General features: G+C 33.2%; 2 protein-coding genes across 2 annotated transcripts in view; one reads left to right on the forward strand and one right to left on the reverse strand.

The window, feature by feature from the left end:
- Nucleotides 1–98: 98 nt before the first annotated feature.
- LOC149070040 (TBC domain-containing protein kinase-like protein) lies at nucleotides 99–20890 on the forward strand. Its single transcript, XM_089249360.1, has 24 exons — nucleotides 99–264; nucleotides 2111–2306; nucleotides 3340–3406; nucleotides 4207–4321; nucleotides 5868–5941; nucleotides 6677–6803; nucleotides 7044–7113; nucleotides 8427–8550; nucleotides 8796–8944; nucleotides 9379–9508; nucleotides 10780–10879; nucleotides 11013–11062; nucleotides 11291–11384; nucleotides 11503–11637; nucleotides 13051–13113; nucleotides 13424–13601; nucleotides 13753–13836; nucleotides 13930–14015; nucleotides 14498–14534; nucleotides 14717–14878; nucleotides 16174–16313; nucleotides 16466–16626; nucleotides 19008–19167; nucleotides 20583–20890. The coding sequence occupies exons 2-24, from the start codon at nucleotides 2111–2113 to the stop codon at nucleotides 20688–20690; spliced, it is 2610 nt and encodes an 869-aa protein (XP_089105486.1). The 5' UTR covers nucleotides 99–264; the 3' UTR covers nucleotides 20691–20890.
- Nucleotides 19005–26127, reverse strand: part of LOC149070041 (progesterone-induced-blocking factor 1-like) — a 35612-nt gene continuing 28489 nt past the window's right edge. The window contains exon 14 of the mRNA XM_089249361.1: nucleotides 19005–19109. The gene's annotated coding sequence lies outside the window, so the exon portion shown is untranslated. The remainder of the gene's footprint in view (nucleotides 19110–26127) is intronic.

Below are 26127 nucleotides of genomic sequence, written 5' to 3' on the forward strand. Positions count from 1 at the left end.
TGTGAATTCAAAGCGAGTTGTGAATCAATCGCATGTCCCGTTTTGTCAAAATATGGTCTTCATGCGGACAAATTTTTGATGTCATAACATTTTACGATAAGTCTGATTTTTCTGAAAACAATCAGCTCATAATACGATAATCTGGGACTAGACTGCTATTAAATCGTCCTCATATGCGATAAAATCACCAATTGTCACAGAGACCAACCAAAACATTTCAAATACTCCCCCAGTGGATTGAAAAATTGTTTATTTACGGGTGAGGTACGAGTCAATTTTATTTACTTGTTTCATTTTATATGATTCAGTTAAATAAATAATTTTGTAATGAACAAAGAAAACAAATGAAACTATTGATCATATACAATATAGGTGAATCACAAATGTTTTGTTTATGAATCTCAAAACGTAAATTGTTTTATTCAAGTAGTCTCAGGATTATAAGACAAAAGTGTCATTCAGAAATTCTTATTCACTTTTAGTGTCATGGCGAGAACATTTGTATGGCTGCGAAATGTATAAAGAAATATTGTTTTTAAGCTGTGTTTCAAATAAAGTTGAAACACTTGCTTAAAACCTCGCACTGAAACACCTAGATATGATAAAATGTAGTTACAAGAGGCCATGGTCATGTGTGTGGGCACTGTCATGGACTCTTCTGTTATGAGAATACAGGTTCGAACCCTGTAGACAGTACAGTGGTGGGCAGCTGAAGTTTGCTTTGCTGTGGTTTTCTAATTTCGAGGTGCGAATGTAAGCTGATCTTCCTGTAAGAAAATCTCTGCAGAGAGAGTGATAAACCTCCCACAACAGTACACATATTCAATGGTACAACTTCACACGCAACACTAGATATGCATGAAAGTGACAAAATCGGGAAAGGCATCAGATCAGTGAGGTAGAATTTTCAAGAACTGGGTTCAAATCTGGCGCTAGGAGGAATTTATTTTTACCCCATTGGCGTCAGTGACGGTTGACTGCAGTTGGTTTTTCTGTGGTTCCCAACTTTGAGATACCAATGTTCCCATTAAAAAGTCTTGCGACAAAGAACAACAGCCCAAATATTCAATCATTGCACTTCGAAATGTAGAAAGTAACTGGCAGTGCATTACACGGGAAACAAACTTCACATTACGTTCACAGCACATTTACTCACAGCTTCCAGCATAGCCTAGGTCTTCTTTGACCACCTGCATATATCTCTTCATTGAGACAGAGCGGCAGGCCTGAAGACTGTTATGTGCACACACTTTCTGCATAACCCATTAATGCCTGAAATAATAAATTGCCTGATTGGCGATAGACAGTTGTGCTCATTTAGAAGAAGTAAGGAGTTACCAGTGGCCCCTCGAGGTAGCTGTAGAAAAAGATTGTTCCTCCTTCCCCCCAACTGTTAAATCTCTTATGAAGCTGGAAGAAAACTAACTGAATGTACCACACTATTTTTTTCCCCTCTTCTTATTAGTGGATCTTAACCAGAAGTACAAGGAAAGCAATCGTAAAAATGAGTTCTTGGAAATATCCAATGATTCATTCTACATGTTGCGACTATTTGACGGAGAATAAAGTGCATCTCAACAGAAAAGGGTACTAAAATTTGAATTGTAGCTTTACTATGGAAAAAGGTGTGAATCTCTTGAAGTTCACTTGAGATGGAATCCACTAAAAAAAAAAACTCCATTAAAAACCACTACTATTACTAAACCTTACTTGCATACTTGCACCTCATAAATATTTCTCTAGAGAATTTTTCTAATGGCGAATGTGTCAGAACATGATATCTGTGTTACATGTCTGGGTGTAATGTATTCATGATGCCAGAGGCATGCGTGTTTCACGTGTTGTTGTGGTGCTGCCATGTCTTTCATATTATGGTTAACAACCACTGACGTATCATTAAGAGTCATCATACTTTTTGAATGTGCTTATCGATTGATGTCCTCAAAATGGTAAGTGATTGCTTTTGAGAAAACTCCCTAGAGTTTATAAAATATTTTTCATCAAGTTATCACTTTGATTTCGAATACAAATACACTTCAAACATTAATCGAAAAATATCTGCAACAATGCATGTGTAAATATATAATTCATTTATTTTTTGTTATTTCAGATGAGTCGCAAACTGAACTCTTCAGTTTTAGGTGCCTGGACATTTTTTGCTGCAGCCCATGCTATTGATGTCTGTGGTATCAATGGCCTACCGTTGACTCCCAATTCGATCCGAATACTTGGCCGTTTTCAGAGGTTGAAGACATTAATGCATGAAAACATCTGTTTATATTTAGATATAAAACGAGGAAAACATGGTAATTAATATTATTTAAACCTTCAAAAGCCATTTTATAATCAGCTACGCTTGAAATTTTCTAGTAGGCATGTCTTACTCGTTAGGTTTTGTGGACCACATTGAAGGAAAGAAACCATTATGGACTTCATTGGGAGTGGATAGAAAAAATGTTCTGATTCACACACTGATTTGAAAAGGCAGTGCCGTCTTAAGACGGGCTCAAGAGAAGAGTTAGGGGGGCTCACAAAAATGAGATCACATTGAAATATTTTCAAGAATTTGTCTGGTAGGGCCTCAGAAAAATCAATTGACCTGGGAGCCTATGATGCTCTTTAGACAGCCGTGAGAAAAGGAACTGTATTCGGCTTCACTCAAAATGCTAGCAATAGCTGATGGTAGTGCATTGATACTCTTCCTTATGTCAGTAATTCATTCCAAGATGGATGGCATAAGTTGAAAAGGTCTTAAGTCAAGGTAAACCTTTCTAGTGGTAATGTCCCACCCTCCTCAAGAGGAATATAGAGGCAAGTTTTCTCCGTTCTTTCATTTGTGCGGTGAAACCTCGCTACAACAATATTCGATATAATAATAAATTTCTCTACAACAATATTTTCAAGCCTTGTTTTGAAATTATATACTCCGGTGCTAAACTGCTGCCTCTCGATATAATAATAATCTCTCTGCAACAATATTTTTTCTTATGTCGCACGGTACAATTTTATCAAGGTTTTACTGTATTTGTCATTTTTTTAAATGTAAATCTTTGGAAAACATTTCTTTCTGAGAATGTGACATGAAAAGCCTTCAAGCTTAGTTCAAAATGTGTCTAATTGAAAAGAAATCATTCTTAGGACGGGATAATGTAAATGCTGGGTAACGTAAGTTGGGTATTAGGCTACTTTATTTAAATGCCAAATTCACAAAAGTTACAAATGCTAAATTCACTTACTTGCATGGGTAAGCTGTGGACACCTGTCGTATAATTAATGTGACTTAAATGTATTTCAATCTGTTCCTAATATTCTGAGTAATATTATTTCATTTTTTTACAGAAAGAGTCATGATAATTAGCGAGTACTATGTAGAATCTCTTTGCAATAGCAAAAGTTTCTTCAGCGAGTAAGTTCAATAGATTATTTATTATCTTTGAAGCTTTAGAGTAGGGGTCCTAACACACAGGGGGCAGCTCGAGTTCACCTGCCAGAACTAGATAAACTGGGGTGGGGGCACCTACCATGTGCAGCAAATTTTCGGAGAAAAAATGATTATGAAATCATTCAGTTTTACAGTGGTGGCGGAGCAAATCATTTTTATTGGGAGAAATATACATTTTTGCCTCCCACAAAAATACTAGCTATAGCCCAGGCTGGAGCTCCTGTCAGCCTTTTTTTATAAATAGACCATGGGTCTTGGCAGTTGTGGTGAATTAAACTTTTGAATTAAGGATGGAACAGGTAGGAGTAGGTAAAACTTCCTTCCCCACACACTTAAAATGTAGTTTCCTGTTATGTTTTGGATTATCTGAGGTGGTTTCAGACTCGTTCACCTCGAATTATGGAGACTCTTGATATCAAATTATTCAGATCTTTATAACCCGTGAAAACAGGGAAGAAAAAAAGAAAGAAAATTTTTTACACTCTGGGATATCTAACTGCCACTCACGCCCACTTGACTGTCCCTCAACAATTTGTACAATCTCTAGCCCAAAATACAAAACTATATAACACCCCATGATCAATTCAAGTGAATGAACGAACCCACCTCAGGGAAATGAGTCAAAGAAGTATGAGTTATAATTGAACACTATAAAAATTTGCTAACGCTCTTTAGAAAATATGATACTATTTTATCCATCTGTATAACCTGATAATGTTTTGCTCTGGTGTTGTGTGATAATTTTGCTCATTTATTTAATAAAGCTCCAAGAAAATTTCGTTGATAATATTCCAGTTGTTGGATGCATTAAGTTATTTACACAGTCAAGGAATTGTGCACCGCTGCCTTTCGCCAAGATGCATACTCCTAGATTCTCAGGTAATTCAATTGGGGGAATAGACTTTTTTGTATACAGAGTGTGTTATATAATATTTTTGTAATAATTCAGAAATATACAGTGAAACCTCTGCAATTGCCACTAGCGAGACTGAGAGAATGTGGCTATTATTGGTAGGCTACCATTTAAAGGTTCAGTATTTCTGAAGAAACAAAATTCTAATTTTTTATTACATGTCAAATTATAAAAACCCATGGTACAATTAATTAGGAAAAAACTTTTTTTTGTAGTATATGGCAGGGGTTCTCAAACTGTGCGCCTCCGACCTTTGTTAGGGACGCCACGGAGCAGTGGCCCTGACAAAGGTTTTTTGAAAATATCTTTTGTTAAACAGTTATGGAGAGCCGACGGAGCTCGCAGATAATCATTAAATAGGAAAAAGGGGCACCACGGATGGAAAAAGTTTGAAAACCCCTGACATATGACATTTATTTTGCATTGAAGATGTGTGAATTTTTTGCGTGACAATTTTCATTCTGTGATGACACTTTTTTTATTGTTAGTTTCTTCAAAGAATAAACTGTCAAGTTCTTCAGTGCAATTCTTTTGATCCTTTCATTTTGCACTTGAAGGGAGGACTGTGCCAAATAAATTCAAAGTTTGCAGTGACCTGGAAAGTCAGGGTAAAAAAAAATGGTCAGGGAAAATGTAAAATATTTGTCAAAAGTCAGCAAAATATGCAAATATTTGATAATATTTGCACCTAATATAAAGTCAGGGAAAAGTTCTGTGAAGGGGGAAGGAATTCAATATACAGAAATTAAAAATTTGAAAGCTAAGATTTTGAATTATATTTCTTCCAGAGGAAATTCAGGGAAATGATCAAGCAGATTTTGTCAGAAACCTGTATAGAATTTAGCCGTTATTCAAAATCGGTTTTATGTGTGTGCATCCGCATCAACAAGTTTAAGCTAATTTTTAAATTTAAAAAAAGGGACAATTTCTCAAACAAAAATGCATAGTACTGTGCTCTAATCTTTGTTTCCACTGACATGCTTCAAATTCAGCATAAGATGTCAGTTTTCTCAGTATTGTTGTAGAAGCCTCCTCTAACGTGAGGGTCCTCAATGCAATGCCCGTGAACTACACATGGCCCTAAAGTTTTTTACTGCAGCCAGATGACCATTGTCAGAAAATGGCTACTTAAAATTGAAAGACCATTAAATAAAAAAGATGCAGCAATGCCTACAGGCTACTGAAAAAAAAAGTGAGGCCTTCCAGTTTTACCAGAAAGCTATGTATTTCCTACATAATAAATACAAATACAACGCCACAACAGGCAAAATGCCCAACGAGGTGGCTGAGAAAAAGATGCCCATAAAAATATGGATGTCATATATTTCAAAAATATAGCAACCCAATTAAAAATGCAATTAACAAAAAATTGTAAACAATATATATACATGATGAAACTTCTGGTTTATTGAAGTTATAGAAGTTTGAAAGTAAAATATTTTTTAAATATATATATAGTGAATTTTTAAAAATTTCTCATTCATGAAACCCTCCATTTTATGTTTTCAACAGGGTAACGTCAAGCTGTTCAATTATGGGTTATTTTACATGACAGAAGGAGGATGCTCTATTTCATTTCCTATAGGGTGAGTGAGCATTGTCGATTTTCCATTTATTTTCTTGCAGAATTTTATGAAATACAAACAAGAGGACTTACAGATTAGATGGCCTTTACTTTGTGTTATGGACCCCAGTCAACTTGAAGAAGCAAATCTGAGCTGGTCTCCCATTTAGAAAAGTAACTGCATAAAGAGCAGGCAGGCCTACAACACAATACTGACATAACATGAAACATCAAGCGTTTACCATCTTTACTTCGAAATATAGAAGGCAGATGGCAGCCTCAAACAAAACTACTCCAACATAAATATGTTAGGGCCATACATACACTCAGAGCACACATTTCATCATGTGCTGATTCATTAGAAATTCCATAGAGAAATGTGCACAAGGTTTCCATAACGGTTAAGTAGTAGTTGTCAACTTGAAGGTCTCAAATGCAGTGGAACCTCGATTCTATACCTGACCATTTTAATTGTGAACACTTTGTTAATGGATGTTGGTTTCGTTCATGATAATTTTTTCCCTTAATGATGGGTGAATTATCATTGAAGTTTGAAATTCTCCTACTGATAATGAGGGCAAAGAGATTTCACAAATAGAAATGACGAAATGAGTAACAATGACGCTTTTTGAGGAGTTGCTTGGTTAGAGCAGAAGAAACATTGCAACTCATTATAAAAATTATATTCAGTATAAAATTTTATTAATGTTATAAGTTTGGAATTAGTCAAATTTTTTCAATTTTTTTCATTTCAAAGTGTACCTAAGTACATGGCTCCAGAGATTTTATCATGCAACCCATCTTCTCAGAATGAACACGTCATAGTCTCTGGTCCTAAATGTGATATCTGGTCTGTAGGAATGATAATTCTCGAACTTGCTTTAGTAAGTAGTAGTATTTTTTATATTTTTGATTATAATTGTGGAAAGTGGATTCCGTGGTTATTATTTCACAATATGCGATTAAATCTTGTTTATTATATTTAAAAAAAAATTATTATTCCAGTTACTAATATCACAGCGAAACATATATTCTAGTGCTATCACTTTTTTTCCCCACATGTTTTTTGTCAAGTCTGTCGATCGAATTTCTTTTGTTGTTATTATAGTATGTAATTTTTTTAGGGAATAATACTTTGGAAAGACTGCTCATTAGAAGAAATTTTCAAGAATATATCGTCATTATCAAAATTAGGTAAATTTTAAGTTTCTGAGACATTTTTTTTTTGGTACAGTCAAACCTGCTTATAACAAAGTTGGAAAAAACTGTGAAACTGTTTGTTATAGCCGTACTAGCATGAAAAATTATGTGTTTGAGCAAATGAAGTGTAATTTAAATGCATGAAACACATTTCTCAATAATCTGAGCATTCTTGAAATATAGATTAAACTTGTCAAAATGGGTCAAAATGTAAATTAAAATTTTACATAATAAGGTACTTGAACACATGAAAATATTAGTTTTTTTCTTCATGATATCATTGTGGACGTTAAAAATTTTGCATTAAAATAATTTTTGCCTAGCAAACATGTAAAATATAAAGCTTTTTCTTTTACCAATAGCCTAGTTACTAGAATGTTTTTCATCTTTTGTTTTCGAACCATTTAAATAGAGCTGCTTCTATGAAGCTTTCCCTGTAAATTTTCAGTTCACCATCCAAAAACTTTTTTGATTCTTCTTTGCTCTTCGAAATCAATAGCAAACTAATCCTGAATCCGAAATGAATCTAAACTAATCCTCCAAGTGAATAATGAATAGCTTTGATACTTCACTTTTTTTTCTTTTTGACTTTCAAACTGTATGACGTCAATTTTTGAAGCAATGGATAGGGTTTTTGTGCTTGGTATTCACAAAAATTAATTTGTACACAATAGAATAGCATCACCACAGCCAATGTGTGAATCTTGCTAAAGATTGATGAATGTGCACTAAATGAGTTTTTGAGGTTAATCGTGGGAATATAACTTGTCTTTTCTTCCTGATCCTTCAACACAGGGTTTAACAGAGAAAATTGAAAGAAAAAAAGTAAAGTAAAAGAGAATTTCATAGTATTCAAAAACATCCTACTAGAATGTCTTTCAGGTTAACATAAAGACATTATTAGTTGTACCTTCACATTTTGTATAAAGGCAGATTTACTGACAAGATTCAGATAAGATTACAGAGAAATTAGTTATATACTCCTATACTTTGCAGAATTCAGTGTTCATTAGCAATCTAAATAGAATACATAAGCTATACGAAATTCACATCACATGGGAAAATTTGTAATATCTGTGTTTATTATATATGAGCCCTACTGTATATGGTTTAACATTAGAGGATCAATGAATACTACTACTAATTAACCCTACATGAAAATCTTATGCATTCCTCTGCTGAATTTCTAAATCAGTACATGCCGGAATGTGTGTTCCTAGTTGTATGCATGGCCCCTAATGTAATTATGTTGTCAGAATTGGTTGAATGAATATTAAGTAATCAGTTTATATTTACATATTTTCTAGACTCTGGAGCTGAAGTATTGAATTTCATCGCAGATGGTCATAATGTTAGCGAACTAGTAAATGAGATGCTGCCTAGTTTGAAGTCCCTTATTGAAAACTGTCTCGCTGTTGTTCCTGATGACAGGTATGATGCATTTAGGCTTAATATACTGTTTATCAGGTGTCGACAATCAAATTTATCCAGTGATAAAATCATTTACTAAAGATAGATTATAATATATGGCATATCCTTACTTTTTCATTTTCAAATTATTATCCAGACAAATCTACTGAAAAAGTGCTTTATTTTCTTCTTTTAAGAGATTATAACCCATCTAGATGTAGGCAAGATTAAAATATTGTTAAGGTTTATTATATATATAATTTCAGACCGTCTGCTGATGAATTGCTCAAGCACTCTCTTATGGTAGAACATGAACTTGATGAGACTGTTCGTTCACAAACAGTTCAAAATACATTTTTGTCGAAGCAGCTCAAATGTAGAAACAAGCTAGTGCAGGAAAGCTATCCTATTATTAGTAAGTGCACTTTTAAGTTTTTCGTTCCCAACTTTAATTTTGTTTTTATGCAGTAGCATCTTGATTGTTTCTATGCTTCCAAGAACTAATTTAACCAGAATCTACAGTTCATAGCTGATTATTAATGATTATGTTTTCAAAATTCAATCTTGTATCTGTCACACCAGACGCTTTCTATCAGACAACCAAATAAATTTAAAGAGATGCTGAATACCATTATATGTGTCATAAATATTTAACTCGTTTTTAACTCATTTTATAATGAGTTAATATCAGGACTAATATAATGTAATATATAATCAGGTTAATATAATGACTTTAATATCGGGGAGGAACCTGTCCTTAATTCACTTATTATTTGTTCATTTCACTGTCAAAATCCAAATTAAATTTGTGACTTGTGTATGCCTATAACTTGTTGGAACTATTTTTAGATGATCATCTAGCTCAACGTCCATTAGAGGAGGTCTATTATTTATGGCAACTTGCTGGTGGAGATGTAGAGGCAGAATTGCGACGGCAGGAGCTGATAAAAGCCAAACCATCAATCATTACAATCTCAAAGTAAGTGCTTCTGAAACTTTTCAAGTGAAGTTCAACCATTTTTCTAGAATGCAATGCTCCAACAAAAAATAAGAAAAAAGCCTATTTACAGTCCTCCAAGTGTGAGATAGGACTTGCTTATGCCATGTCCGACAGGCCTATTCTTTTAGGTCAGGCATCTTAATCCGTTGCTCATGAGCACCACGCTGCTCTCTAAAGTACCCAGAGTGCTCAATGCTTGTTTCCGATTTTGTGCTCGCAAGCACTTGACCAACGTTCCAATTAAAACTCTCTGTAAAAATTTCATTCAAGAATTGAAAACATCCTGATTTCATGTATTCGTATGTTGAACTTGCCGTAAGGTTGCTCTTCTTTTGATGACGGGTGCAGGCAGTGCTCGCGACTGGAAAAAGGTTTAAGACCCCTGTTTTAGGTAAAGCGATTGTTCTTTGAGAATCGCTCATCAGCAACTGAGCTTTCACATTTGGCTTCTCCTTCTAGAAAAGAGCAAAATTGCCTGACCTGATCTAGCCAAGTTATATCTTGTGCTTGGAGGACTATGTTCATTATTTTGCTTACAGCTATTGACTATATAAATAAAATAAATTGAAAATAATCAATTGAAAATGTTTATTAAATTAATGTTAGCTGTAAACTGCTAAATGATTATGAAAACTTTACAGTTGATTTGTTAGAATCGTAAGACTTACATTCAGTTCAAAGATCGTAAGTCATCTACTCTTACGTACACAGGTAATAACAATAAACTCAAGTAAATATGGTACAAAGCGAGATTCCAAGGTGGGGTAGAGCGGTCTACTGTAATGACGAATATCCATTCATATATATCCCCCTTTTTTCCATTTAGAAACTGTCTCGAAAACCTGTGCTGAAGTATAGCATATATTCAAGAATATATTAAAAAAAAATAATTGAGAATAAGAATAATCTTTTCCTCTTCCCTCGATATGATTGCTAATCTTCCACTACTGGTGAAGTTTCGCTAGGGCGAGAAAAAATGTGTTCAATTGAAAAAAGGAGAAAATAACGAAACACGCTACAGGTTAATCTGCTCAAAATGAACACAGTCACAAGGGGTACGAAGGCAGTCAAATTTGTGAAAGATAAAATTAAAGATTTGAACATCTCTGATCGCAAAGAAAAATGAATGAATTTGGTTTTAGAAATATTAAATTCAAGGCAATTAGCAGAAAACCAATTCCTGATTTTAATTAAGTCACTGTTAATAATATTAGTCAGTGAAGTTTCCAATCAATGTTTTTATTTTTCAGCTTAGTCGTGGAAGAGGGAGAAGAATTTGGTTATAAAAAAGACAGAGCATTCCTTTTAGATGATTCTGTGTTACAGTTGCCTTTAGAGCCATTGAGGCACGTAAGTTTTCAATTTCAAATTTTTCACTTGGAAGTATTTTCTTAAAATGTTATTGTCATGAATTTTTATTGTGTATGAATCGAATAGTTGACTTCTGTAAAATATATGGAATATTTTTTTCATTTGATTTCAGAGGTTAAAAGATGTTGACCCCTTTGTATATTATCCATTAATCGAATATGTGTAAGTCTTTGTTTCCACTAGTTTCCAAATTTAAATTGCACTATACTTGTATCTAGTGCATATATTTCACATACGTTATGTATTTATGTAATGATTATATTCTACATAGTTTTTCATTTATATGAAGCACATTTGTTGAACATCACTTTATAAACTAAAACTATAAACTGTAAATACTAGTAATAACTAAATAGCTATGAGGTAAAAACTTTTGTTACTATGATGTAGGCAAAATGGTTTAACTACTTCGCCTAGTTCAAATGATTTGCAAGTCACAGCAAGTTTACCTATAATCATCAAAGAAAAAGATATTGAGTATCAAGTAAGACATAAGTCATTTCACATGCATTTGTTTTTTTTCTTCAAATCAAAAAATTAAACTCTCTGAGTTTTGCCATTATCACTCAGCGATACAATTATGTAATTTTTCTTATCTGTAGTTACACAGGATCATATTGTTCCGCCGTTTACTAGAAGCATATCCATTCAAGAAAGCAGAGATAATCAGAGAAGCCAAAGTAGATATTCCACCTTTGTACAGAGCAAGAATTTGGGCTGCTCTTCTTGAAATTGAGGTAGTTAGTTATAGGACTTGTGTGTGAATTATAATATTGTTATTAACCTCCTCAAGGTCATTTAGAATTTTACTTTTATTTTTAACTGTGAAACAGCCTAAAATTATTTTCTGCTGACAGATGAGCATGAATAAGTTACTATCAAATGTTTACAACATCTAGAACTAATTTCGAGGCCTTCGTGAACATTTCACTTAGCTAGGTGAACTAAAAGGACTTTAAAGTGCTTGTTTAGTGTCTCCCACAGGCAACACGGGGACTGAGGGGATAATGACAACTCTTATGTAACTCTGTTAGTAATTCTTCATGAAGATGTTAAGTAAAGGCTTGAAATTTTCTGTGTATCTTATTCATCACAGTAAGTGGGTGACAACGTTCTGGAAAAACTAATGAAATTAGTTTGAGTTAGTATTAGTTAGGTTTTGATTAATAAATTAATTCGTTTCAAAACTTTGAACAAACAAAAGTAATTTCATGTTTGCAAAATTGTTTTTGCTGCATATAGATTTATTCAACAAAGAATAATTTCAGCCCATTTTGACTGTTCTTAACATGTACACATTATAAGGGATTCCATTGTAAAGTTTGAGATTCCGTTTTTTGCAATTTAAATAATGTAAAATTATATTATTATTTGCATAAGTATTACTGCAAATCCCTCTTTTTTTTTAATTGCCCTTTGCAACTGGAGGGAAATTTTCATTTGCATTATGATAAGATTAACGAGTTGCTAATAATAACAACTGTGTTACAGTTAAAGCAATAGTAATTTTTCTTGCTAAATCTGAGAATTTTCACCTGCTTCCTTCATAAAAATTAAATAGTGTATTTACTTACATATAGGTCAAATTTTTTATTCAGTTTTCACTGCATCAAAAACCTAGATCATCCTACATAGGCAAGCGGAGAGAGAGACATGGGTTTTTTACAGTGCATGATACTTAATGTAATCACATCAGGACTCAGGGTTTCTGATAACAATAACAGATTGATTTCCCACATGCGTGGAAAAGTATTTAGAGTTCATTTTAAATTCAGCATTTATTGAATGACTTTGAAATCAACTCGACCATTTAAAAGATAATGCTTTGTGGAGTGAGAGTGAAAAAGAGGATAGTTGTAGTAAAACTTAAGAGGGAGAATCAGAGTAGACAAAAGATGATAGCATTAAGAAAACGTGGTTGTTTGCCTTAATTACGTGTATTCCATGCTATTATCTGAGAATCAATAAAATAGAGTTGCTTAAAAAAAAATTTAGGTTTTTTTTAATCTCTAAAACCATACTTTGCCCTACATGCAAGTAAATACGGTAATTAACAATTACAAAATGATGTAAAATTTTGAATTTTCTCTGTGTTGTATTCACATTGATATTTCTAAAACAAAGTTTGAAATTTTCACAATTTTCTTTAGGGTGACATACAGTCAAACTACGATTCCATAGACAAGGAAACGCCTACACCAACAGACAGACAGGTGAAAATAAGTTTGTATCTTTCTTTTTAATTAGTCAATCATGAAGTTATTGGAAAATTTTCTTTCCTATAATCTACTTTTATTATCACTTTAAAGTTAAAATTAAAGTAATTATTTCATCCCACTAATTTATTATCTGGTATTTCTAATACTAACCTGCAAAAGTGCTCGATTCTTTAAAATTCTTTGCTTAAATCTTTGTATATCTTTTTACTTTTTTTTTCAATTGGTAAAAGTGCACTAAAACTTTTTAGAACATCAAATTTTTCATGATGGTTAACACCAGTTTTTCTTTCCTCCTTGCATGTAGATCGAGGTTGATATTCCAAGGTGTCATCAGTATGATGAATTACTTTCCTCACCAACTGGCCATATGAAATTCAAAAGGGTTCTAAAAGCCTGGGTTGTTAGTCATCCTCAGTATGTTTATTGGCAGGGACTAGACTCCTTATGTGCACCATTTCTGTATTTGAATTTCAATGATGAAGGTAATTTATTGATTACAATTATTCTCTTTTGAATAAAAACTTAACTGAAAATAACAATCATTATTATGAATAAAAGTATTAATTGAAGATTGAGTTTTTAAAAATTTATTCAAATGTTTTTAGTACATTTTTTTTAAAAAATTTTTCACAGCCTTAGCATATTCATGCATGTCTGCGTTCATACCAAAATATCTTCATAATTTTTTCTTGAAGGATAATTCATCAATCATCCAAGGTAAGAAAGAATGAATATTTAAGAATTATATTAATGAACTCATATGTATTCTTGAAAACTTTGGTAGTAATTCGAGGTATTATATTGGCTCAGAATATCTCGCCAAGTTTTCCCATCTGATAGCATATCATGATCCAGAGCTCACCACACATATGGATGAGATCGGTTTTATTCCAGAAGTAAGTTAACCTACTTATATTTACATGCATTTTTCTATTATATTTATTAGATTTCGATTGTAGCATAATTTTGTTTGATTCAACCTTACGTTAAAATAAGTGCAAAATAAAAGCCAATGCAATGACTATTTGTCTTAAGGTCAGTTCTTGAGCAATACTTCTATTGCATTCAAATTCCTTAACACACTTTATTAAATATCAGTGGGTTATTGCTAGCTTAAAGCTCAGAATGGTATGTGCTTAGTTAATGGCTCTGAATTCAAGGTGTTTCTAATAAAAATAGTATTTCCAATCTCACTTTTTGCGAATTTTCGATTGAAAAAAATGATGAATTCAAATGTTTTAAGTAAATGAATATATATATATATATTTTTAAAGTTATGTTATGTTTAAGTTGTTCATTTGATGAATTTTTAAGGCTTGCATCTATTTCTATGTATCAGTTTGAAAAAAAAAACCCAATTAATGGATTTTTTCCGCAGCTGTATGCCATTCCATGGTTTCTGACTATGTATACACGTAAGTTTTCTTTTTAAACCTTATAATACAAGATCTGAGTCACAATTAAATGCTGTTTTTTTCAGTTCATGATAAAAACAATCAGGAAATAGTTTATTATATAGAAAAAATAAATGATACTTTTGAATTTGGTTTTGTTTCTCAGTGTAAAAATTTAATATTTCACATTTCTTGAATTCTAGATGTGTTTCCCTTACACAAGATATTTCACCTATGGGATACGCTGCTCTTAGGCGACTCTTCTTTTCCCCTGTGTATTGGTGTAGCGATACTCAAACAGCTGCGAAACAACCTTTTGTCATATGGTTTCAATGAATGCATCCTTATGTTTTCAGACATGCCAGGTAAGAAAAATTTTATATAATTACAAAAAATAAATAAATAAATTGGCTGAAGTAGCTGACTTTTCTGTAATTTTAGTATCTTCTATTAAATGTGCCCAAAAGCTCAATTGGAGAATGCCCCCGTTGTTTTGAAGCATGCTGTTGTTCAGCATGCCTCTGGCAGATGTGAGCCTGCAAGAAAACAGAACAAGCAGCCAATATATTAATTGAAATACATTATACTGTGTCTTTATACAGTGAAACCTGCATGAACGTCAAGAGACTAAATATTCCATTTTATAAAGTTGCAGATCAAAGCAGTAATCATCTATGACCTTTCTTTTGATTCCATTCAAGACAGGTTTCCGTCTCAGACAGGTTTCACTGCATGTTATTATGAGGACCTGGGTTCAAGTCCCTGCAAGTAGCGCAGTGGTTTTCCAACTTCAAAGATGCTAATGCAAGTTGGGCTTCCAAAACCATACTCAGACATCTGCAACTTTCATTTCCAATGTGAAAGACATATGACAGCACTCAAAAATTAAACATGCATTACTCTGAAAGCATAAATATGTTAAGGTCATGCATACACATTCAAAACTTGGGGAGGGATAATTCTAGGTTGTGGTGTTGCAGGGAGTTTTTCTAATAGAGTTGTGAATGAATGGAATAGCTCACCTCTGGGCATTGTGAATTCTAACAAGATTTGCACGTTTAAAAAGAAATATAATAAACATATTGTGATTGGATAGCTTTTCAATCTTACTTAGAATAGGGCAATCATAAATATTTTTATATATGGGCAGTATATTTATATTTTAACAGAATTGTTTTTTTTTTTTTAAATTGTTTTTTTTATTGCTGTATTTTTGATATAGTTCAGATATATATTCGACATACATATTTTGTATGGGCATCTTTTTTTGACTACCTCGGACACTTTGTTGTGGCCTTTGGTATTTGTACTTCCCAGCAATTGGCACATTACACCAATTGCTAGAAATTTCTCAATTGTGTACGAGATGCATGTATGGACCAATAACAGCAAAGAGACTTGGTTATAATAACAATTAACACACTCATTAGTTATAACAAAAGTAACAGATATCCAGCAGAATAAAGTCAGTTTCACATCGTTCCTATAATTTACTTGGCTATTTTCATGCAATAAGATAAGAATTTTTTTATTACCTATTAAATCTGGACACATTTTGTGAATGAATTTTATAATCACTTGTAATGATACCAATTTCTGAGATAAAAACCGTTCTTAACATTTGTTACCATAACTAATGTTTATGTTTTGTTGTTTCTAGAAATAGATATGCAAAAATGTGTTCAGGATTCAGTGAAAATATTTTGCAGCACTCCGAAAAGCGTCACATTTAGGGCCCATGACAATATTACTCAGAGCAAATTGAAATCAAAAGACCGGTCTCCAAAAGGAGATGAATTGGTATGAATATCTATTACTATAATATATTATTCCTTTATCCGTTTTGCTTCACCTTTCTCAATGATTATTAAGAATAAACACATAGTTAATTAAATGGTAAAGAAATGAAATTTCGAAAGCTGCAAAGTTAACATTCCTCCCTCCCATTTTAGGCAATGGGTGCTTTACCTTTGCACGAACTCAAGTCAGAACTAACATCTAGAATTTCTGCGGAAGATCTCTTGGATCTAATGAATTTACTTCCCAAAGCAAGACCTAAGAATCGAACAACTGTTGTTAAAATTCTCGTAGTGGATATCCGTTCTCAGGAAGAGTAAGTTTAGTAGACAATTTTTTGTGCTTTAACCACTTTTCAGTCGATAAACCGAAAACAAACTCTATTACAAGTGCCTATTTTTAAGATATGTTTTCACAAATTACATGCTATGTGTAAAAAAAAAAAAAAAAAAAAAAAAACACATTTGTCGGCACTAAAAAGTTAATGTTATTAAACTTTCTTAGGGTTTTATCTGTGAATCATAAAATAGGTTTGGTTAATGAAACACGATGGTTAGGAACAAATTATGAAATCAAAATGCTTCATGTAGGAAACACTGTACACGTAACCCTTGATTTATGCAATTTTTATAAGATGATTTAAGGAATTCTAACCCGCAAAATTCGGCTTATAGAAGATTAAACTATGTTATATATTTTTATGGCGAAATGTGTTGGATTTGATGATGTAGCCAAGACAAATATGAGAAATTCTAAGATACAACTTATACCATATCTCACTGATCAACAACGTTTGGTAACACATTTACAATGCTATGAGAAATTTAATTGAAAAAAAAGCAGTTCCAGTGAAACTAGAATTTTCATACTAGCTAAAAATATGCAGAATTCTCTGGCTTTGCTATTAAAGTTTTTATGAGGGGACAAAAAATGTTGCTTGTCAGCAGAATCTATACTGTTCCATTAAAAAAAGTATACCAGGCTCTTTAGGAAAGAAAAAATCCACACTAGAATCAGAGGTAGTGAAGACAGAAAATGAATTAATTTTTAAAATTCATTCATATTGCTTAAATTCACAGGATTTACTCATAAGTTTGAACTAATACATTAAAAAAGCTCTTTGCCATTGGGTTCAATATTTTTAATCCTGGAAAAAAACTAACCCTTTATCCTTATCTTTCCCATGTTAAATTCAACCCATTTTATGTGACTTTGTCTTACTCAACGTGGAACCAACTAATCGTATAAAGCTAGAGACACCTGTACACAAAATTATCACATGGGTGCCTTGTGTACCAGGGTCGTCCAGAACTTGTAACAACACTTTTATAGTTAAAAAACAACCAATAAGAATTTTCAGGGAAAACTTTTATTTCACAACATATCTTACATTTTTACTTCGTAGTCACCATTTAAATCAAGCACCTGCAGTATCTTGTTATAGGCCTTGTGTTTTGTTCACTAATTTTATTTCATTATGTCCATCTTTCTTTATGAATTTGTCAAATGAATGCATAAAACCCCATCGTAATGATGGAAAAATTTTTATGGACAAATCAACTATTTAGCTATGGTGTTGAAATTCTAACTCAGAGAGAAAACACCCTCAATGAATAAATAAGACAACCAGTTTGTCATTAGTGAATGAACTGGTGGAGGAGGAACATAAAGTCAGTGTTCTAAAACTCATATGAATCTCAACTGTTTGTAATGAATATGTAGAAAAGTACTACAAGGTATTTTTCTAAAGTTTTAAAAAAAAATTCTTGGTGGTTGTTTTAAATTAGAAATGCAAAAAAGGCCATAACAATTTGACTGAAGAATAATAATGCCCATAAAAATTTTGAATGTCAAATAAAAGTTTTAAAATTCAGCAACTCCAAATAAAAGCAATTTTCATGAAAAAACTAAAACCCAAGATAAAAATATAATACATATTTTTTTATCTTCACAATCTATGTATAGATAGCTTCTCAATTTAACCCAATATCATATTTATTGCAATTATGAAACATAATTTTTAATATGAACGTAACTTATAAAGAGCAGTAAAAAAAAAAATTAAAGATTATTTTTTCAACATTTTTTTGTTGAAGAAAACACTTGAAAATTGTTGAGTTGACGGCTATACATATAATCAAGATAGCTGCTGTGCTTGAGAAGCTACAAAATGCACTTCACATTTCATTTAAAGTTATATAGATATGAAGTATGTGATATATGTAACTCATGTTTTTCCTTTGAGAAATATTTGTTCATATGGGTACACATTAAAACCTGTGACATCATTGAGAAATAATCATTTTCGTAACTGAGCGATAAAATTTACATTGGATTTGGGTGGAGATTTACAGATCTGAGTAAATACTGTAGCCCTGTGCTGCTCAGGTTCACTCTATGTTAGAAATAATTAAAAACGCTGCAGATTTACCGTGAAGTGTGACACACTGTTGAAATTTTCAGGTATTTGTAGAACTAAGTTGATCCCTGTGTTTGGTGTATAAGTAAAATTTGACAGAAATCAATAAAAGATTTACAGAAAATATATTTTATAAATAGACTGTTCATCTCTGGTGATCTGTATAAACTATGATTGAGAAAACTTGCTGCTAATTTCACATGCATAAAGTTCAAAACTGGCTATATATATAATTTTGTACATGAAGACTTGGCTCACAGTGATTTTTTTCTGCTCAGATTTTCAAAAGGTGCTCTGGCGGACAGTGTAAATATCCCATGCGACTCGGTACTGTCTTCAGAAGGTTCTCTATTGCCCTCAGAACTGGCCAAGCTCCAGAACTGGAAAGGAAAAATGATTACAGTTGTTGGTACTTGCAAAAATACTAATGCAGCAGAAGTAAGTTCTAGAGAGAAAATCACAGAACATACAATTAATTTGAAGTCATCACCATATGAGTTATCCACTTGCAAAACTCATTAAGATTTTTTTTACAGAAAGTGAAAAAGAAACTTGTAGAGAGTGTTTTCCCCGTTGACTGTTTGAAATTTAACCACATAACATTAACATTTTAATAAGCATCAGCTCAAAACTTACTCTCTACAAAAGTTTTTTTTCAATTTCTGTAAAAAAATCGGATTAGTGCTTAATAAGTTTTGCAACTGGACGACTCGTATAGTTTAGCTATACATCATATTAATTTACATCATCAGACTCTATACTATTTAACATTAATTTATAAATAATATTCTGATGTACAAGAGGTAGAGAAATGCATTGTACCTAATCTCACTTATTGTTTAAGTTCTGCTATGAAATAACCCCCTCTCCAGAACGCTTGTTACGATAAGATCATAACAAATATCAATCTGTAAGGTTTAATGTGAAATTTTAAATCAGTGCATATCTTTAGCATCGTTCAGTTCTAATGGAAATTTCATTAGAATCTATTTGAGAACGAGATCAGTATTCTTCCACAGACTAATATGTAGGAATTTCTTGCATAATTTATGTAGTCACTTAGCTAGATGTTTTTGAACTTAATGTTTTCATGAAAAAACTTGTTCAGTCATGTCATGTTGGTAACAAAAACTATGGAAATCGAATGAAAATTGCTTCGTATGTTAGAAGCAATTCCAATTTAGAAGCTTTTTATAGTCAGTTGGGGGGGGGGGACAAAATGCTGCTACCGAAAAAAGAAGGTAGATGTTAAGCCTGTCAAAAATTTCAATTTTTCTCATAGTAGCCCTCTTTATAATTCGCCATTTGGTGACAGAGGGCCCATCGAGCAGTATGGGGTGGGGGTGCCCTGCACCCTAAGCTCCTTATCTTTGGCTTTCTTCGAGCCTCATCCAGGAGAGGGAGAGTGGTCTTGGGGTATTCTCTCTTGAGGGCACCTCAAGACCCCTCTTAGCTCTCGTTGAGCCATTGCAATTAAGGATATAATACATAATATATATATATACTGTCTGTATTGGTTTTTATTTGTCAGAACTATGTCTTATTTTTTTCCCCACAAATTATTTCTTCTGGTCTGCACTTATTTTCACAGGGCAGCAGATGTGAAAAAATGAACTGCACAATTTTATAAAAGTATGTAGTTCAGATGATGTTAGCACTTTATAGGAATTTGACAGAACATTCTCAGCAAGAACTCAGATTAAGGATATGGCTGATTTTTCTGAAATTCAGTTACATGAGCTAGATATTCTGTCTGCTTGAAATCCTGTCTGAGAGTCAATTAAATTTAAAAATTTATTTTAATAATTTGATTGCTCCTTGTTTAAATTTTTCACGTTTTAAAATATCCATAGTTTGCAAGACATTTGGTCAACCAAGGGTTTGCTAAAGTATCTACATTACATGGCGGAATTGAAGTTTTGAGAAAGACAGGCCTATTAACAGTCATGATGAACAGCTAGCTTTTGATCAAGCTGGGGTAGTATTGATACAAATTTTCTCGGTGATATTTTCATATGTTTTGTATCTAATCAATGCAAACTTTTTTCTTTGTTATGGACATCATTCCAAGTAATTACACCAAAGATTTACATTTGAATAAATCTGAAACTTGTATATATTATTTATATTGAAAGTGAGATTAAAATAAAACACATCTTGATTGAGCGTTATTTTTTCATCAGGTATACACCAGAGAATTAGTAAAAGCTATTTTAATTTGCATTACTCTTTAGGTATTTAATACCAGAATTGCATAAAAATGTCCTAAATGATTCATACACACATTGAATGAAATTACAGCTGACCCATTTTCTTTACAACTGAATAACTTCACCCCTATCACAAAGAATCTTAAATCAAACCAGCACAACACATAAATATTGGCTCTGACTTCACATCGATCCTAAAGATGCTAGACACTAGAGCGAGTAGAGATGTAAAATTCTCGAGCATATTCTCCTTGAGAGAATACTATTATGAATAACTCGAGAATATTCTTATAAGTTCTTGATGAGAATATTCTCCTGTTATTTATAATATAGTTACAATATCCTTGAGAATATTCTCTGGCAGGATTACTTTCATAAATTACTGGGGAATATTCTTATAGAAAATAATTATTCTGAAGTTATTAATTAATCCAGAGAATATTCTTCAGTTACCGAAATCTTTCCAGAATATCACCAAGAGTATATGTAATAACATGTATTATAATAAATAATCTTGATAAATAACTTGAGAATAATTATTTTTGATAATATATTCTCTAGTAATTTATAATAGTAGTCCTTTGACAGAATTTTATTCTCAAGAATATTCTCTATCCCCATCTCTCTTCCCAAAGACGATGATGGGAATATATTGTTCTTATATAATCTTCCGTCAAGAAGATGGGAATATTGAGTTTGAAAGCAAGAAAATTAAACCAACAGGGCTTAATTGCACAACTTTTAAAGAAATGTGAGTGATACAGAATTTAAGTGTATGTGCATTGAAGAAAACAAGTTCTGTATCTTAGAATGAAGGTTATTATATAACAGCTTCCTTTATCAATCAACTTTGATTCAATTTCTTTTGTTGTGAACTTATTTCTGAAAATTTATCTAATTTTAAAATAATTTTTTAAGATTTTAATCTAAATGTTTCTAAAATCTTTATAACCAAACTTTTAAAACCTCTCATCATGACCTGGAGAATATTCTAGATGGCCAATCAATCCAAGGAACTAAAAGCTGCCATATTGGGGGGGAGGGGGTGATTATACCAAAAATTGTTTTGTTGTAAATGTTTCAGGCAATGAAAACTGATTTATATTTCATAATATAAACAAAATTAGTAAAAAAATTTAAATTATTTAAAAGAAAAATTAATATTTTCGATTATTCTCTAATTTTTACATCCAGGAGAATATTCTCAGAATACTTACCTCACATCTCTAAGAGTGAGCAAGCAAAACGTCAAGTGGACACTATAATTAATCTTCAGTGGTCTTGCCGCCCAAAATTTTAACTGAAGTACATAACCACTATACGAAATGACAATAAGCTCACAATTCACTTATCAATTACAGTTATAAATGTCTATTGTCTCAATCCAAATTATTTTACCACTTTAGCCAGCACTAGTAGATTAATGTCAATGGTTAAAGATTTAGGAAAAGATTAGTTTTTTTTTCCGACTTTTTGCCACAAAGTACAAATAAGAATAACGATATTGCCTGAAAACATTTTTTTTTTTTGTCATACCACAATTATTTTACTCATTCTGATGGGTGAATTAGACAGAGGCAGGGCTCAGCACGGATCATGGCCTCAAAACTAGTGAAAATAGTGACCAAAATATTTAAAAAAGTGACCAAAATGTTTGAAAAGTGACCCAATAGTGACCAAAATAATTTTAGAAAGAGACCAAATGGGCAATGAATTTTGATTATTACCAAATTGAATGAATTTAGTTTTCACTAAACTTTGTATTTCAATGGAGCTCATCGAAATTGCTTTTTTTACATATAGCAGTGTGAAATAAATCAAACTCGAATGCATTCTGCTAACCAGAAAAGTTTTGAATAACTTATCAAATTTATCAACAACTATGTGTGAGAGAGTAACATTACATCCTTTCTAAGTAACAGTAGTAATGCCTTTCCCCCCCCCCCCCCATAGGGGCCGTTCAAGTATTACGTCATCACATAGATGGGGGGAAGGGGGTTTCCGATTTGCTGACGGGGGGGGGGGGTCGAAAATGACTAAAAATTTGCTTATGTAATACTTGAATGGCCCCATATTGCTATCCACAACCCATCTTAAAATCAATTTAAGCAGGAAAAACTTCAAAACGGGAAAAAATTTTCACATTCAAAGAAGGAAAAAAAAATGAAATAACACAAAATTTGATGAGAGAATTTGTCCCATCTACATTCTAGTGGATTTTTCATTATGTTATGCTATGAATGACAGTATACAAAATGTACTCAAACTCTTTTTTTTAACTAAGTACAAATTGATTTACATAATTAGGTTTGTATAACATCTTCCAACAAATTTTAAGAAATTTACTATAATGATTGATTTTAAAAAAAAAACTAAAATTACATTTTTAACAATATTATTTTAAATTATTAAATTAAAATATTACTTAAACTACTGAATTAAATAAATTATTTAAATTAACTAAATTATTTTAATTGTTAGGGGCCGTTCAAGTATTACGTCATCATCGATGGAGGGGGGTGTTTCTGACTTGCTGACTTTTGATGACAGGGGGGGTTTCGATAATGCTTACGTCATCAACCACCCTTTATGAAAATATGAGTTAGGATTCAGAGGGGCAGAGCTGATGACGAAATTTTGCTGACAAGGGGGGGGGGTCAAAAATGGCTAAAAATTTGCTTACGTAATACTTGAACGGCCCCTTATACGTTGAGGGAGGGCAATCCATCCCCCCCCCCCCAACGTCAATGGCAGAGCCTAATGATGTATATCAATTGTCATCTGCCGCATCTCTAAGACCTTCAAGTCTATCTGCACCTATGGCTGGAGGACTGGGAAGGGTGGGTGGGTCTACTCTTTTACAGGCGGAGGAGGCTCCAAAATAATACTGCCCTTGGGTGAGGGAGAAAACAAATCAGTTTTGAAATTGTTTGGTTTTTGAGAGAAAAATTTTTAAATATATATTTTCCTTTTTTTTTACACACAACATACACCCTTGCAAAAAAAACATTTACTACTTTACCCAGAAACAATATAATTTTGCCCCCCCCCCCCCGTAATTTTTAACAGAAAAAGACTCCGCGGTCTTCCCCGGTAAATTTCCCATGAACCTTGTAAGCACCAACGTGGCGACTTTTTTCCTCGCCAACCAATCGCCGTTTTGCGGCGATCAATTCAAGATGGCTGACAAAGGGCACATAAAATTACAAAAAAATATATAATTTATAACATGAATCAACCAAATATGCGGCAATATGCGAAAATCGATAGAAATATATCGGGAAATACGGAAAATTAGGATAAAATGAACACAAAAATCGAATCAACGACATACGGGGTTTATAAATGCGGTTGATAGAGTTTATGGATGCTGCTGTCAGGGCTACTTATTTTAGCGCGAAAAAAAGTCGCCACGTTAGCTCGGACTCCTCCCGTAATTTTCAAAGAACAAAAGCAGTGAATTCGCCCCCACCCGGGGCACCCGATTTACCATGGCCGTAATACGATATTTTTTCTGGAGAGGAAATGTAATTTTACTGCCCCTTGACTGTGAAATTCGATAATTTTGCAAAGGAATTTATTTCCTTTTCTTAAATATACCATTCCATCAAAAATTCCATTCGAGGCATTGCCCCCCCCCCCCTAGTTTTGGATTTGATCACGGTATGTAGCAACCCGGGCCGCAAGTACGAACGAAAATTTACTATCGCCCGGGGCCGGTATCCATTTTTAATAACGGAAAAAAGAGTAAACTCGGCACCCTTCCTCGTTCAACACCCGTGGAACCAGACCCCGCCCTTTCCTATTGCGGTCATAACAGCGACTCGAGACAAAAACGTTGTAATAACTTCCGAGGTCTGAAAAGGGGATTTTTTTTACACAACACCGAGAATGGAGCGCAATATGTCGATATTAAGTCAACAATCAGCATCGTGAAGATGCTCTAAATTAAGTTACGGCCAGAAGCGGATAAAGGTCAGTTGTTGACGGCCCCGGGCATAAAAAAAAATTAATATTACGCCCCTTAAATTATGAAAAAAGTATAAAGTAGGGGCCAAAGGCGCGGTCGCTGTGCCCACCGTTAAATCCACCTCTATGTACGGCTCGCATGCACGTTAACTGAGTTTTCATCAGCCTGATGACCAATTTTCATCTGATTTGGTTAAATAAACGTTGAATCCGAAGGTTTTTAACAACTGGCTGTTGCGAAGATATATTTTGGAAAGAGAGAAAATTCAACTGCCCCTGCGGGGAATCGAACCCACGTCCTTTCACTTTCCGGGTGAACGCACTAGACTACAGAGGCAACGAATCTCTCAATCTTTCCTTGGAGCTCGTGTACACTGAAAAGGACCGTACATGGACGGCCAGACCAGACTCAGGCCAAGCTCACAACTGCTGACGCTGCCACTAGATGGAGACTTATGGAAGGATGACGTCACTCTCCGCTACCACACGAAGGTTTTTAATAACTGGCTGTTGCGAAGATATATTTTGGAAAGAGAAAATTCAACCGGAAAGTGAAAGGACGTGGGTTCGATTCCCAGCAGGGGCAGTTGAATTTTCTCTCTTTCCAAAATATATCTTCGCAACAGCCAGTTGTTAAAAACCATCGTATGGTAGCAGAGAGTGACGTCATCCTTCCATAAACGTTGAATTGCAGGATTCTGTGATCTTATAAACAGTTCTCCTTTCGATCATATCTGGGGCTACGGTTTCTTGCTGAGATTTAAATCCAGTTAGAAAAATAGTACGAATTTTATTTCTAGATAGATCGCGATTTTCAGTCGGATGATTTTTTTTTTAATTCTAAGTAAATTCAAAATACTTGCGAGCTTCTTTAACGTTGGCCAGCTACAAGAGTATTCTCCAAAGCGTACTAATAATACGCTTAATACGTATTAATAGTATGCATCTTTAATATGCGCGCTTTGGTATTCTCCCGCTGCGCGTAAGTTAATTTCTGCACGGGCTCTCTTTATAAACTCGCTCAATGTAAATGAGCCTTTAAATCGTCATTTCAAATGTTAAAAAAAATTAATAAAAGTAACGATAGAACAAACAACAAATGTAACTTGCTCGATGCTCCAAGAAAGGAATTCGGCCCTTAGGACAAACTTTTTAAAACTAATAAAATAAAGGATCAATTTTAAAATAAGATGAAAATGAAAGAACGAGTGGGGAAATA

Source organism: Pholcus phalangioides, unplaced genomic scaffold (assembly GCF_987345545.1).
Source record: "Pholcus phalangioides strain wild (caught in Gottingen) unplaced genomic scaffold, Ppha-v1.0 ptg000022l_1, whole genome shotgun sequence".
In the NCBI taxonomy this organism is placed as follows: Eukaryota; Metazoa; Arthropoda; class Arachnida; order Araneae; family Pholcidae; genus Pholcus; species Pholcus phalangioides.